Raw genomic sequence first — 13,136 nt, forward strand, 5'->3', positions numbered from 1 at the left:
GTTTTTAAGTTGCGATCTTATATTTGGGAGGAGTTCGCTGGAGACGTTCATTTTTATTAGTTTTGTTATCAAGCTGCGTGCGGTAATTGGCTACTGTAGTGAAGTATCCACGGCAGTTAAGTAGGTAGACTCTTCGATTTATTTTACTGTCTTCTAAAAACCGAAGTGATTTTAATTAGTGAGTTGTGAGCATTTTAGTGATTTGATTCAGTTTGCTATCAATAAGAACCAACATTCGGCGAGTGTGTGTTTAGTTGGACAATGCCTGTGTGTGTTATCTAGACAGTGACTACAGGAAACTGATTAATCATTTAGTTTTGTTTCCTTGTTCTACTGTAAGTGGGTGCGAAAGGAAGGAGTATTATTTGTGCCACAGTTATCCATATGAATAAAAAGTTTACTACTGTCTAATGGTGGTATATGAATTCTCAGTGTCTGAAAGATTGAATTCAGTGTGCAGTTTCTGATTTGTGATTTCGGTGTGCAGTTTCTGATTTGTGATTTCGAACGACTAGTTGTCAGGTTCGTTCATCTTAAGCTTGGTTACGGCAGTAAACTTACTTATGTGCTGTTGAATTTGGGATTTATTTGTCAGTCAGAATTAAAAGGGAAAAGTTCATGGTAAAGTTTATGGTAGACTTGAAGTTATATTCTTAAGAGAAACAGGACAAAAAATAGATTAACACGAACGGTGGACTGGGTAAGCTCGCTTGCTGAAAATATAAGTGCTATGAACCAAGCATATAGGTATAACAGAAGTCCCATTTTGCAAAGAAAGCCTTGCATTTTCTCTAATGTACCGTCACAGGTTTTTATAATTGATTTGTAAGTAGTAATGTTGTATAAGTTCGAGTTTTACTCATGTATTTTCTTTTTTTTTCAGGTGTAATACGAAAATTCATGTTTGATATGCGCAAATATTTGCCATCACGATGAAGATAGATAGAAATAAACTGAAAAAGAGCACGTCAGAAGTGGTAAGTCTTTGTTATAAAATTGTTACCAATTTGGTTATTTTGTTCTCTTCTTTTTGAATAATAAGTTAGTGGTATCCCATGTGATAAGTATATTTTGGGTTAGAACAGAGTGTAATTTGCAGTACAAAATCTCTAGAAAATACAATACACAAGTTGAATAGAAACAAGTGCTAGTGTTTTCATTATCGAAATCAGAATAATTATTTCGTGGCTCAGTTAATTCTGTGTTCAGTATATGGCTAAACATTGCTTCTGTTAATTGCGGAGCACGACCTCCCTAACATTTCCAGGTTTTGCAGGTCACGATGTACAGATTTCGAGGTGTATTATATAATGTAACAAAGCAAACTATTTTTCCCGACCATAGGTTTCTTCATCTACTATTCATGTATGTATATAGTAAGTGATGTAGGCAGAGAAGTTTTGCAAAATAAACTAATTTATTGTATAAAATATCCCCAACCAAATAGCCAGGTAACGCCAAAAAAAAAAAAAAAAAAAAAAAAAATCCAGCAGACCTAAAATTGTCAAATGCCATATTCTGAAAAAATAAAATAAAATTGAGAGAACTACCTCGTAATGTATACACTAACTGTTAGAATATGAAAAGGAGTTAAAAGAATGCTAAATTTGGTCGAACTTAATTTAAAACGTTTCTAATATTCATTGGTTTGGTATTCACCACTGAATAGAAGTAAACTAATTTTAAGTAAATTGCAGTTAAGAATTTGATTTCGCTTTTCACCCTTACTTCCCTGGGTTGGGTTCTTTCTTTATCAAAGCTTAATACTCAATTTGCATATTAATGCTAAGCGAGTAAAGGTGAGATAATGCCCAGACTGTTTCCTTTCTTTATTGTAACTCCATGGGATATGTTTGTGTTGTATAGCTCTGTTGTACTTCATCTGTTGTAATAAACAAGAGCAATTATTAAATTATGGCTGATATTTAGTATCACCTCCAACCTTGCATATATAAGATCTCCAGTGTTACTAGCCCCACAGGGCCCGTTCTTTTTCTACCTGTATCACAATTTAGATAAAAACAAGGTACTCGGTTCTGGGGCCATAAAACTAGTTGGGGGAGATACTAAATGCCATCCTCGAATTCTAACAGGGTTCACATCGATACCAATTTTGAGACACGTACCTTGCTAAAGCTTTGGTCGCTAAAATATGTTCACAAACTTCTAAAACTCTTGCAATTAGGTGGAAATGCATGCAATGGCACAATAACTATGCCTTCCAAAAACCGAAAAGGAAAGAAAGTAATTTTATGGATATTGTCAGTGAAAGCCCTGCTCTGAAATTTTTCTTAGAATGGAAATATTAAACGACTGGCTCCAATTGCAATAGTCGGCCACCTCTTTCAGACATTTGTTATATAAGAAATGCGTGCTGTGGCAAAATAAAGATTTAAAACAATGGCTTCTAAAAATTAAAATTCGCTGACTTTTCCAAGTTTTTTCAGTTTTTCATGAAATTCCCTGACTTTTCCAAATCGGTGGAAACCCTGTTAATTGATTTCTCAAAACGTTCTTAAGTAGTGTTTATTTTTATGTACTCAGAGTAATAAAAATAGATACACTTAAAATGTATGATGTGCATGTTGAGTTATACGTAAAGTTGTATTATTTGTTATATTTCTTTTTCCAGCCACCTGAATGTCAGGCACTTATAAATAAACTGAAAACCTGTTCTAGACGAGAGCTTATACAGGAATTGAGAAAAATAGAGACTTGGACGTACGGAAAATGCGAGCTCTACCATTGGATTGACATTTTAGATATTTTTGATGATATATTAGCTGAAGCTGCGTCCAAACGCAATGAGAAGAGCTGGTCACTAAATTGTGATGATACATCCCAAAGAGAGGTAAGATTATTTTATAATCATTACATGTTACGTTACACAGTAATCAGTAAATAATCTGTTGGGCATAGCTTAAGGGAAGAAAAAGGGAGAGAGAAACTCTCAATTGGCTTCAGGTTAATACGCGGGGTAACGTGTGATTTCCAAATTCACTGTGCTTTTGAACGTGAAATTGTTTTCTGCTTTTTTGTCTATATGTTTCTGAATTAATTTACATTTATCTGCAGAACTAAACAACTTGGTAGAATTCACTAATGTATGAAGTGAGCAAATTTGAGTCTATATTGTTCGGAAGCCGGTCTCTGTTTTGCGGATGGGCTTCAATGTTTCAGGCACCACACGCAGGAGTTATATATTCCCCCTTCCCAACAAGACAACGTGTATTGATACTCTATCACACATTTAATTATGTTAGTAACTTTGATTTTGGTGATAATTTTATGTCGATTTTTTGTGTTTTATAATGCATGGTAGTTATTGGTATTGACTCAATCATCCCCCAGACCATACTACTATAAGTAGGAACGTGAAATTTTGACAGAATACTACTTCACACAAGCAAGAAATAAGAAAGGATTTTTTAAAAACACATCCTAAGCGGAGTTTAAATTTTATTCAAAGAATTGACTATCTCTCGAATCCGTGAAGCTAGAGATGTGAAACTCGGCATATCGATTTTTCGTTTAAAATTAAAGAAACACCATTTTCAAAAATCTACAACTAAGGGGCGTCATTTCTATAGTATACATACTTCTCTTTTTATTCAGGAAGGTCTGAATGGAAGATTCGTTGTAGTTGAAGGTATGAAATCCCATATTTAAAGTCTCATTAGAAATAACAAAATACATGTTTCAGTGTTTTCGAAAATTCTTTCCCTATGGGGAAATTTTTGTATTCAAATTTCTCTCGAATTTTGTCTCACAAAGTGCTCAATGTAAGGGACTGGCTTAAGTTTGAGGTGTAAAATTCAGTACCGTAAAACGGGCTACTTTGATACTGGGGGTTACTTTGACATAGAGCGGGGGGTACTTTGACATATGAGTGATTTTTCCTTTCTGTGAGAGTCATTGCATCTGCTCCAGCCACTGGATGTGAGCGTGTATGAGCCACTTCGTGTATGAGAGAAGTGGAGAGCCATACTGAGCTCATGGCGGAAGGAGACCCGACGAAGCGGATCGATTCCCAAGAAACAGTTCCCTGGTCTACAGTCCCGACTCATGGATTCCCTGGCTCCCACCGTAATCGAGAACCTGAAAGCAGGATTCCGCGTTACAGGTCTGGTTTCCCAAAACGTTGAAGCTCCCCTCTTAAAGTTAATCAAAGAGCCCGATAGCACACAGGTCAAGAAAGACATGGACGCAAGTCTCCTGCAGTTTCTTCACGATTCCAGAGCGGGACCAAGCACCAGAGCGAGCACGAACGGAGGGAAGCGAGGGAAGATCTTGGTTTGTCCTGGAAAGTGGTTGCTCTCACGGGAAGTACCTGAAACTGGAACCAGATATGAGAGTGGAAGAGGAAGATGTCGGAGACCCCTTTATTACGGAAGAGGTGGTTGTCGAGGAACCCCTGATAAAAGAACTGGAAACCGGACAACCATTACAGCTCCAAGAGAAACCCCGCCCGGGAAAGAAGGCGAAGAAAATAAAAGGATAAAACATCTGTGCTATCTGTATGTGTGACTTTCGAAACTACAAGGGCGGAAAAGAGTGGATTTAGTGTGTCAGGTGCGAAAAATGGGTATGTGGGTTTTGCAATGTTGGATCCAAAAATCCGCAGTATGCTTGTTACGATTGTGATGGCAATTAAGGTTTTCATTCCGTTATTACATGAAAAGTTATGTTAAAAGTAAAGCTTTAAGAAAAACTTGTATAATGGTGTATAGTGCTGTAAGGAGAAAAAAAAAAAAAAAAAAAAACTGGTTAGAAAGCATACTGCATATATTACGCATGACCTAAACAGTGTTTTACAGTGGATTTACATTAATTCCATGTTAAAAGAACCCCATACATCGATTAACTTTGACCTTACCCAGCAAATACGTAAGGTGTGAAAGTACTCTGGGGGCTACTCTGACAGGTAATTCTTTAATTTTTCCCGCCAAAACTTACTTGCAGAAACTTAAGTTCAGTGGTGGATGTGATAACCTAGATACCTATTGTTATGATGAGAATAGTATCATTGACTGGTTGCAGCAAGTGTCCTCTGTACACATCTAAAATAGTACAAAACCTGTCAAAGTAGCCCTGTTTTACGGTATTCAGCATCTTGATTAAAAATGCCCAAATTCATGTATCAGCGTTTTTGAAAGTTCCAGTTCTAAAGGGGAAGGGTGGATTGTCTATAATCCAATTTCCAGTATTTATTACACATCATTCTTGTCGTGTGAAGAAGGGATAATTCTGCTAGTTTCGTATATTATGCTTTATTTGAAGTTATTTCCTTTTTTGCCTTAGACGAATTTTTTAAACAGCTGGGGTATGAGAGCTTTTCATGCTCTGGGATTTGCTTGTGGCTTAATCAGTTGGATGGTCGATGATATTCATACGACCCTTTCCAGTGGGGAAATAAAACTCTCCGCAAGATCCTTTTTCCTCTCTGCACTGCCAAAAATGAAGATACGCAGATGAGTCTTGTATCGTCTCAACTGGACTTACAAAAAAAATAGCCGGCCCAGAGAAAACTAAACTATTAGTAGTTTCCCGTTGTCTTATTGTAGACTTTAAATTGAATTAAATCTTACATTGAACCGGATGGATACAATAGTTAAAAATTGTCTTTTAAATGATGGAGGGAGAGGATTTATAGATAGATAGATATAGATAGGGCGAGGCATGTGAAAATACCACCTGAAATACCGAAAAAAAAAAAAACAGAAACGCTAGCGGTATACGGTTTGCGGTAAACAGCAATATCAAATGAAGGGAAAGGGGGGGGGGGGAACAAGAAATGTCCATGTGTGCGCTTTATCGGGTCCTCTGTCCTATCTATTGGTGACTCGTGGTACTATTTGATTGTATATGCCATGCATAAGTAGATGTAGAAATGTCCAAGGAAAGGGGCAAAGATTTGACTAACCCTATTCTATTTTACGCGGTTTTCAATATTAAAACGCCGTTTTCTCGAAAATGCAGTTTTGTGACATTTCTTTCTTTTTTTTTTTTTTTTTTTTTCACCTTACCCTTCAAAGGAGATTCGTCAAAGAGAGATGTGGTATTATAGAAGAAATGTCAACAAATGGGGCATCAGGAACTAAGTGATATTTTTGTAATGTAACGATACTCAGAAACATACATAACATGAAAGGGCACACGGGGAGAAATACAACGCCGTTTCTCATGCTACTACTGCACATAGTAATATAGATGTGACCATGAGAATGCTTTTAAACAGAAAGACAAATGACTCATTTGACCGCCAGTACTTCGGTACGTGTGTTGTCTGAAGTGTCTTAGATATATGTCAAATACATACAACTTCCCTGGAAAGAGGATAGTCTCTTTGTTCTTTTTTACTTTATAGTACGTTGTATAGTTTTATTTTTGAAGGTTGTTACTCTTTCCCGCGATGAGACTGGGAAGGAGCTGAACAAGAAAAAATTACACGTAGTTATTTAAGTATACATATTTAAATTATGAAGAAGTCAGATACGCCGCGAATATTATGTAATGTCATGAATTTTTTCTCCACAAAGATTGTAACAGTCCTAATAACTATATAAAACATAAAAATGGCAATATAAAATTCCCCATAGATAGTTATTAATATAATTATGTGATAAAGTAGCAACACAAAAGACAGCTAAGTTTTAAGATATTATTGTATAGAGGATTTGCTGCTGCTCTCTGATGAGCGGAGCGTGATATTAGTTTTATTATAGTGAGCGTAAAATTCTTGACACAGTATTAACCCATCATTGGGGCACAATAAGAAGATAATCACCTATGTTTTTTTTTTTTACTTTATTGCTGTAAGAGCAATTTCGCTTTTTAGTTATGATTACACCAGTAAGAAAAGCTGCTTAACACGTTCGTATTACTAAAATTAGTGACATATTATTTTATTTCTATTTTCAGCTGAAAGATCTACTATTATGGGTGCTACATTTTTCTACGTTGCTGATAGAGCACTCATTTTCGAGACATCTCTACAGCTCAATGGAGTACTTGATTGCACTATTGTCCTCATGTGACATGAACGTCGTCTTAGGAGTACTTAACTTGCTGTACATGTTCAGTAAGAGAAGCAACTTTATTTCACGCCTCAACAGTGATAAACGCCATGCTCTCTTGACAAGACTTACCCATCTGGCTGAAGTAAGTAATTTCAAAATTTCTTTTACTTAGGTGTTACGTTGCTTCAGGTAGATAGTGTTTTCAGAAGGACTACTGCAAAGTAACGAAGAAAAAAAAAAACGAATGGGAAAAGTAATGGAAATTGGATAATTGCTGAAAATTCAAGAATAGGTCTAGATAAATACAGTATCCGGCCCGTTATTATCAGCCTAGTTTTCTTTTACCGTAATTAAATGAGGAAGTCAAGGCGTTGCATTGGCAACATTGCCAAGGCATTGGAAGCGGGCATCTTCTACGATCCTCCTACGTGTTGTGTGCAAAATACAAGTTGTGACATGAAAAGAGCAGCGTTCTGTTCCTTGTTCATTGTTTCGTTGGTGTGTAACGGACCTCAATACAGTACGCTTGCCGCTGTTCCTGATTATAACTGTACAGTACTGTATTCGTAAATTGTTCTTCAGTGAAGATTTGAAAATGGGTGATAAACGAAGAAAAAGTTGTAGTGACTATGGAGGAGACTACTCATAGAACTCCGGCCTGCCCTTCCGCCAAATTAGGCTGGATACTCCGGAGCCTACTGTAACTGTTCTAGATCATGTAAATGAATGACTTTATAATTCGCAAAAATTTTCATTTCGTTATCAATCTTCCTTTCGAGCTTTGGATGTAAGAAACATAATTTTGTTAGAATAGTAACGGTTATCTATCAATGCATTATGAAAAAAATGGTAATCTAATTCGACGCTGTAGTCATATTAAGAGAATTGAAGTAACACGTACATCATCTGAACTAAATGCGAATGATGAATGATGGAATTATATAAGCTATCATAATTTCAGACCATAGACACAAAATTGTTGTTTTAGTTAACTCATTTTTGTCCATTTTAAAAATAGTAGTAGTAGTAGTAGTAAAATTCCGGTCGGGTATTACATAATATTATTTATCCGTTTAGCAGATCATTTCTTTTTTTAAAATATATTCTTTTATTCTGAATTTAAATTTGTGTTTTAGCTAGCTAAAAGCATTGTATATGTAATTTTTCAGTACTTACCGTGATTTATTTTTAAAATGAACTGAAATAATTAATTAAATCACAATAATAATAAGCAGAGGGTGGAGCTTGAGCTCCTGAATGTACGAAATTCACTTAAAATCTCTTGGCTGCGCTTATCACTATGTTTACTGACTTTTCGTAACTAGCAAAATTACAATGACCACTTCGATAATTTAAGAAAGCAGGCAGTTTAATACTTACGTAAATCAGCTAATAGTCATATCCAAGGCTCGTAATGTTTAGAAATTGGAGTATTTGAAAGGTATCTTCAATTCCAGCGACACGTTTGTAAAAGAAATCAACTTCATCTATAGGTTGTAATATGAATTTTGAACAAAGCTGAAAACAATAAACGAACACGTAAGTAGAATAAAAAGCAAAAGCTGTTGATTTTAAGAAATTTTATTTTTCTTCTGTCTTAAATGTTTTCGTTCAAGAGCTTATAATACTATGGCGAGTAATAATAGAAAATTTCAGCATGCCATACTAAGAGAGGCCACTTGTAATGCTTAATTTATTTTATGGGAAAATTCCCCTTCCTATTCTTAGGACGTAATTATCAAAAAGGTTACTCCTTTGTTCTTTGTACAAATTGCAAGTTTTTTTTGGGAAGTAAATAATAGTAAGAAGTTTGTTGCAAAATACATGCGAGTATTGGTTTACAAGAATTCGAGACATAGAAAACTGAACCTTTATAGAACCAAAGAATAACCAAAAGGTTTATTTTAAATTCTTAATCTTAGTTTTGTGTCCATACATTGTGTGTTAGTAACACTGTTCATTCGTGCACTGGAACTGTCATGGGTGATGGTGAGTAATACGCAGTGAGGAGTAGTGTGAATTAGGATATGCACCGTCAAATGTTAGCAAAATAGGGAAGACTACCTCCGAATTTCATCGACAGAAAATTGTGGGTGCTTTTTTAATAACTGTATCCAAGGGTCCCAATGTATTAAGTGTGTCAAGAGCAAGTGTCCAGGGATGTTAACGGCATATAGAACTTGTGGCAAGACAGCGCGAAACTGAGAGAAATTGGCGAAGAAACTGTAGAGTTAAAGTGGTACAACTGACAGTGAAACTCAGCATGTGTAGAACGCTCTGTCTCTACGATCATAACATCAGTATGTTCGGTCGGACAGATCTCAAAATCTCGGCACCAAATAGTGCTGGCAACCTTAAGAGTGGACCTCCTATAATTGTAATAGTAATATTGTTCGGGGAGTTGTCTTCCAGATAGTATTGAACCTTTTATGCACGAGATAGCATTACTGTCTCAAATCTCAGGTTATGAGAGTCGCAGTGGGTCGAGCGTAATGTCGTTTGACAGCTGATGTGAGAACAATAGTGGTGAATTCTTATAATGAGACGTATTGCGCCGAGAAGTTCCACAAAACTACACTACATTTTGGAATTTTATTTTCATATAGGTACACTCATGTCCAAAATCATTGTCGCATATCTATAACTGTCTTTTTGTAAGAATATAATTTGATAATGAATTTGCAGGGTACTTTTAATACTATGTTTATAGTCGGGAAATGCTTATATGTGGTAAATTTCATAGGAAAAGAATTATAAACACGAAAATTATAACGAGTAAAATAAAATGTTGCTAAATAGACAATAAAATTTTATTTTTGTTTTATTGTTCTTATTTACTGCTCTTTTGACATTAAATTTGCCACACGCATGTCTTTGCCGATTATACACATACTAACATTTTAAGAAATACCCGGCGAAATCGTTATCAAATTACATTCCTAGAAAAACATATTTATAGACACGCGTCAATAATTTTGGACACGAATTACATATGCTGCGCAGCCCCGTAAAAATATTTGTGCTGTTTATAGGCAAGATAAGTTATCAAAAGCAACAATCAAAGATGGTTCAGTTCCTTTCAATGACCAAGATCCTTCTCGCAGTGTGGGAGCAATAAATAAATAAATAAATAAGTGGTTGATACTCTGGAAAAACTGAACCAAGACCGATATTTAAGCAGTGCATCAACAGTGACTTAAACAAACACTATTTGGAGAAAGCTGGGTGAGAAGAACCTCAACGTTTGGGTATTGTATCTGCAAATCACTACTGAACCGTAAAGAACTGGAGCCATTTCTAAAGCAGTTGATCACGATTGATGAAAAGTGGATCACCTACGACAGGAATGAGCGAAGAAGATTGTGGTCGAAGCGAGAAGTTTCACAGTCTATGGCAAAACCTACACTAACGTCCAAGAAGGTCATGCTGTGCGTTTGGTTGTATTGGAACGCCATCACCATTAGGTCGTACTGAATCAGGAGAGCTGCCATAATTTCTCTGTGGTTTCTATACAGTGGCTTTGATTCTGGGCATGAGCTCAAGCGAGCCGGCCGTTGCAGAAACTTCAAAAAGGAGAAGTAGACTAGAAGTTACTATTATGAAGGGCATGTAAAAGGTGATGCAAACGTATTGTCCATTTTCCTTGCTGATTGTATCAATGACCTCCTTCGAACTCAGTGGCGGATCCAGCTCTGCAAGAGGGAAGTTACATCAAATGGCGCCCACACGGGCTTCCTACCCCGCTTACAAAATCAGTTCCCGTCTTCGGGCCTCTACTGATTATTTCCCTTTGAAAGCATTATTTAAATCCTGATGTGAGAAAAAAGCGAATTTGACATTGCATAATCAATATCCAGTATATATGCTACAGATTTATTTAACTTAAATACTTAATTCAACACAAAGAATTCAAGCGTGGAAAATAATTAATATTACTAATACTGCTGAAACAACTTTTTTCAAAATTAGTTTCTCAATTGAGTCTGAAAAAAGAAAATCGTTACGTGTTCATTGCCATATGTACATACATAATGCAATTTGAAGTAGATAGAAAAAGAAACTAAGTAGTAATGAAAAGTTACCTAGCCTTATTTCAAGTATATCTATATCTATGTCTATTAACTTGTTAAATAGCGACACGATAATATTTCCGTGTTGCCTTGAAATTCAAGTATTCGATTTCGGTCGTTCGTAAAGCAAATAACAATTCATTTGATCATTCATTCTCAGCATTATGTTGTAGACGTAATATTTAACGTTGAATCTGAATCGCTCGTGCTCCTACCGGGAATCAAACCTATCTCATGCTGAACACATACTTGCTAACCCCTATATCCACGAGAAAGCTCCAAAATACGCGTGAAATTCAAGTGTAACAGGTACCAAAACAGTTTCATTGTTCATCGCAATTAACATAAACATCGATATATATATATATATATATATATATATATATATATATATATATATATATATATATATAATATAAATCCTGACGTATTTCAAAAACACTTTCATGGCTATACGATTAACTTGGTTTTGTTGGGGTTTGGCGTCCCTTTGAGCACAGAAGCTATATAAGACTGGACCTACAGTTTAAGCGCATTATATTGATTCGGATTCCACTTCAAATTTTAATGCCTTCCGACTAGGAGTCAAATGCAGGATCACGTGCACTAAAGGCGCTGGTGCTAGTCACTAGGCCAGTGGGAAGGGTACTGTATGATTGTCACATGTTATTTCCGGTGGGAGTTAATGGAGTTCGGATTCCACGGATGTTCTTAGTGCTGAAATGGACATTAAATTCCAAAGCAACTAAAAAACTTGGCCTTTTTTAAAGTTAGTTTAAAAAATCTTGGTAAAAATATCAGTGGAATGTGGAAAATTGTGTAATGGAGTATTAGGAAGCGTCAGTTTCGTTTGCATTAGATTAATACTCATTTTGTTATAAAAGTCAAATTTCGGACTTCGCCCACTGAAGATGTTTGCAATCACGTCCCTGATACTAGCTATCAGAAAAGACCTAGTGTGAGGAATTAATTTTAAAAATTGCGAAAGTATGTTTAGATTAAATAAGATTCTTAGAAAACGTTTGCGTATCGACTCCTTTTATATCGAGAGAAGACAATGAAATAAATAAATATATATAGTTTTGCGTCCCAAGATCATGACCCTTAAGTCTAAAGGAGATGTACGATCAATGAAAATGAATAATTACTAAAACAGATGGTGAATTGAGAATGTGGGAAGAAATTGAAAAACCCACGGGCACAGTGTGGTTGAACACGAACTTACATGATCTGGAATCAAACAGGGATCTCTTGCACTGGAAGTGAGAGCTCTACCACTGAGCTACCGTGCAACCCAAAACAAAAATTGACTACTATTCATAAACGAGCTAATGGTATAATAATTACAATTATACTGCACCAAACATTAGTAGCTAGTAACGTAACTACTACATTCACACAATAACTTAAGAGGAAATAACTGAGATTCGCCTATCGTTGAAAAGTTTAATCAATCCGAAGAAAACTTATCATGAGTCTGTTCAAATCTTTGTTCCATGGTGAATATCTCGAACACACTTACACCCCCTCCCTTCCACACGTACACATAAAAGTAATCGTAGTACATATTATTAATTAAATGCTTTATCCAAAATGCCAGTAATAACTGCACGATAAACTTAAGTAGAATGTGTAATAGTTCATTAATATATGTCATATAAAATCCACTTTTTTTTCTGACGATGTGCCTTACCGCTACCTTTCTAAGATTTATCCTGTATATATTTCGTTAATACGGCTCACTTGGTGTTCCAAGTAAATTCATAAGATTTATTTAACAATGTTCGTAATTAACGCACTTAGAGTACATGTAATAATAAAAATAATAATAATAAAAACAACCAGCATAAAGATCATTAAAGAATACCATCTTTATCTGGATGTAAATAGAAGCATACCGGAGTTCTCTGCTTTCACTTAAAGAAAGAAAGAAAAAAAAACTTCATATACTTGAAACCTTGTTGTTGCCAAGTAGCTGAAAATGCTGTGAATGTACCTCAGCTGTCTTTCTCCTTATTTCCTCTGCTTCAGATTGGCTGTTTCCTCA

The 13,136-nt window shown here is 35.6% G+C and overlaps 1 protein-coding gene across 7 annotated transcripts in view; it reads left to right on the forward strand.

Moving 5' to 3' along the window:
• The window catches only part of HUWE1 (HECT, UBA and WWE domain containing E3 ubiquitin protein ligase 1), a 220,624-nt gene that overhangs the window by 39,416 nt on the left and 168,072 nt on the right, over positions 1–13,136 (forward strand). For all 7 annotated transcript variants that reach the window (XM_081761380.1, XM_081761379.1, XM_081761384.1 and 4 more), the window contains 3 exons: positions 884–977; positions 2,633–2,851; positions 6,922–7,161. In XM_081761380.1, coding sequence (XP_081617506.1) covers positions 933–977; positions 2,633–2,851; positions 6,922–7,161 — 504 coding nt within the window. In that variant the 5' untranslated portion in view covers positions 884–932. The remainder of the gene's footprint in view (positions 1–883; positions 978–2,632; positions 2,852–6,921; positions 7,162–13,136) is intronic.

Source organism: Thermobia domestica, chromosome 6 (genome assembly GCF_964235325.1).
Source record: "Thermobia domestica chromosome 6, izTheDome1.hap1.1, whole genome shotgun sequence".
NCBI lineage: Eukaryota > Metazoa > Arthropoda > Insecta > Zygentoma > Lepismatidae > Thermobia > Thermobia domestica.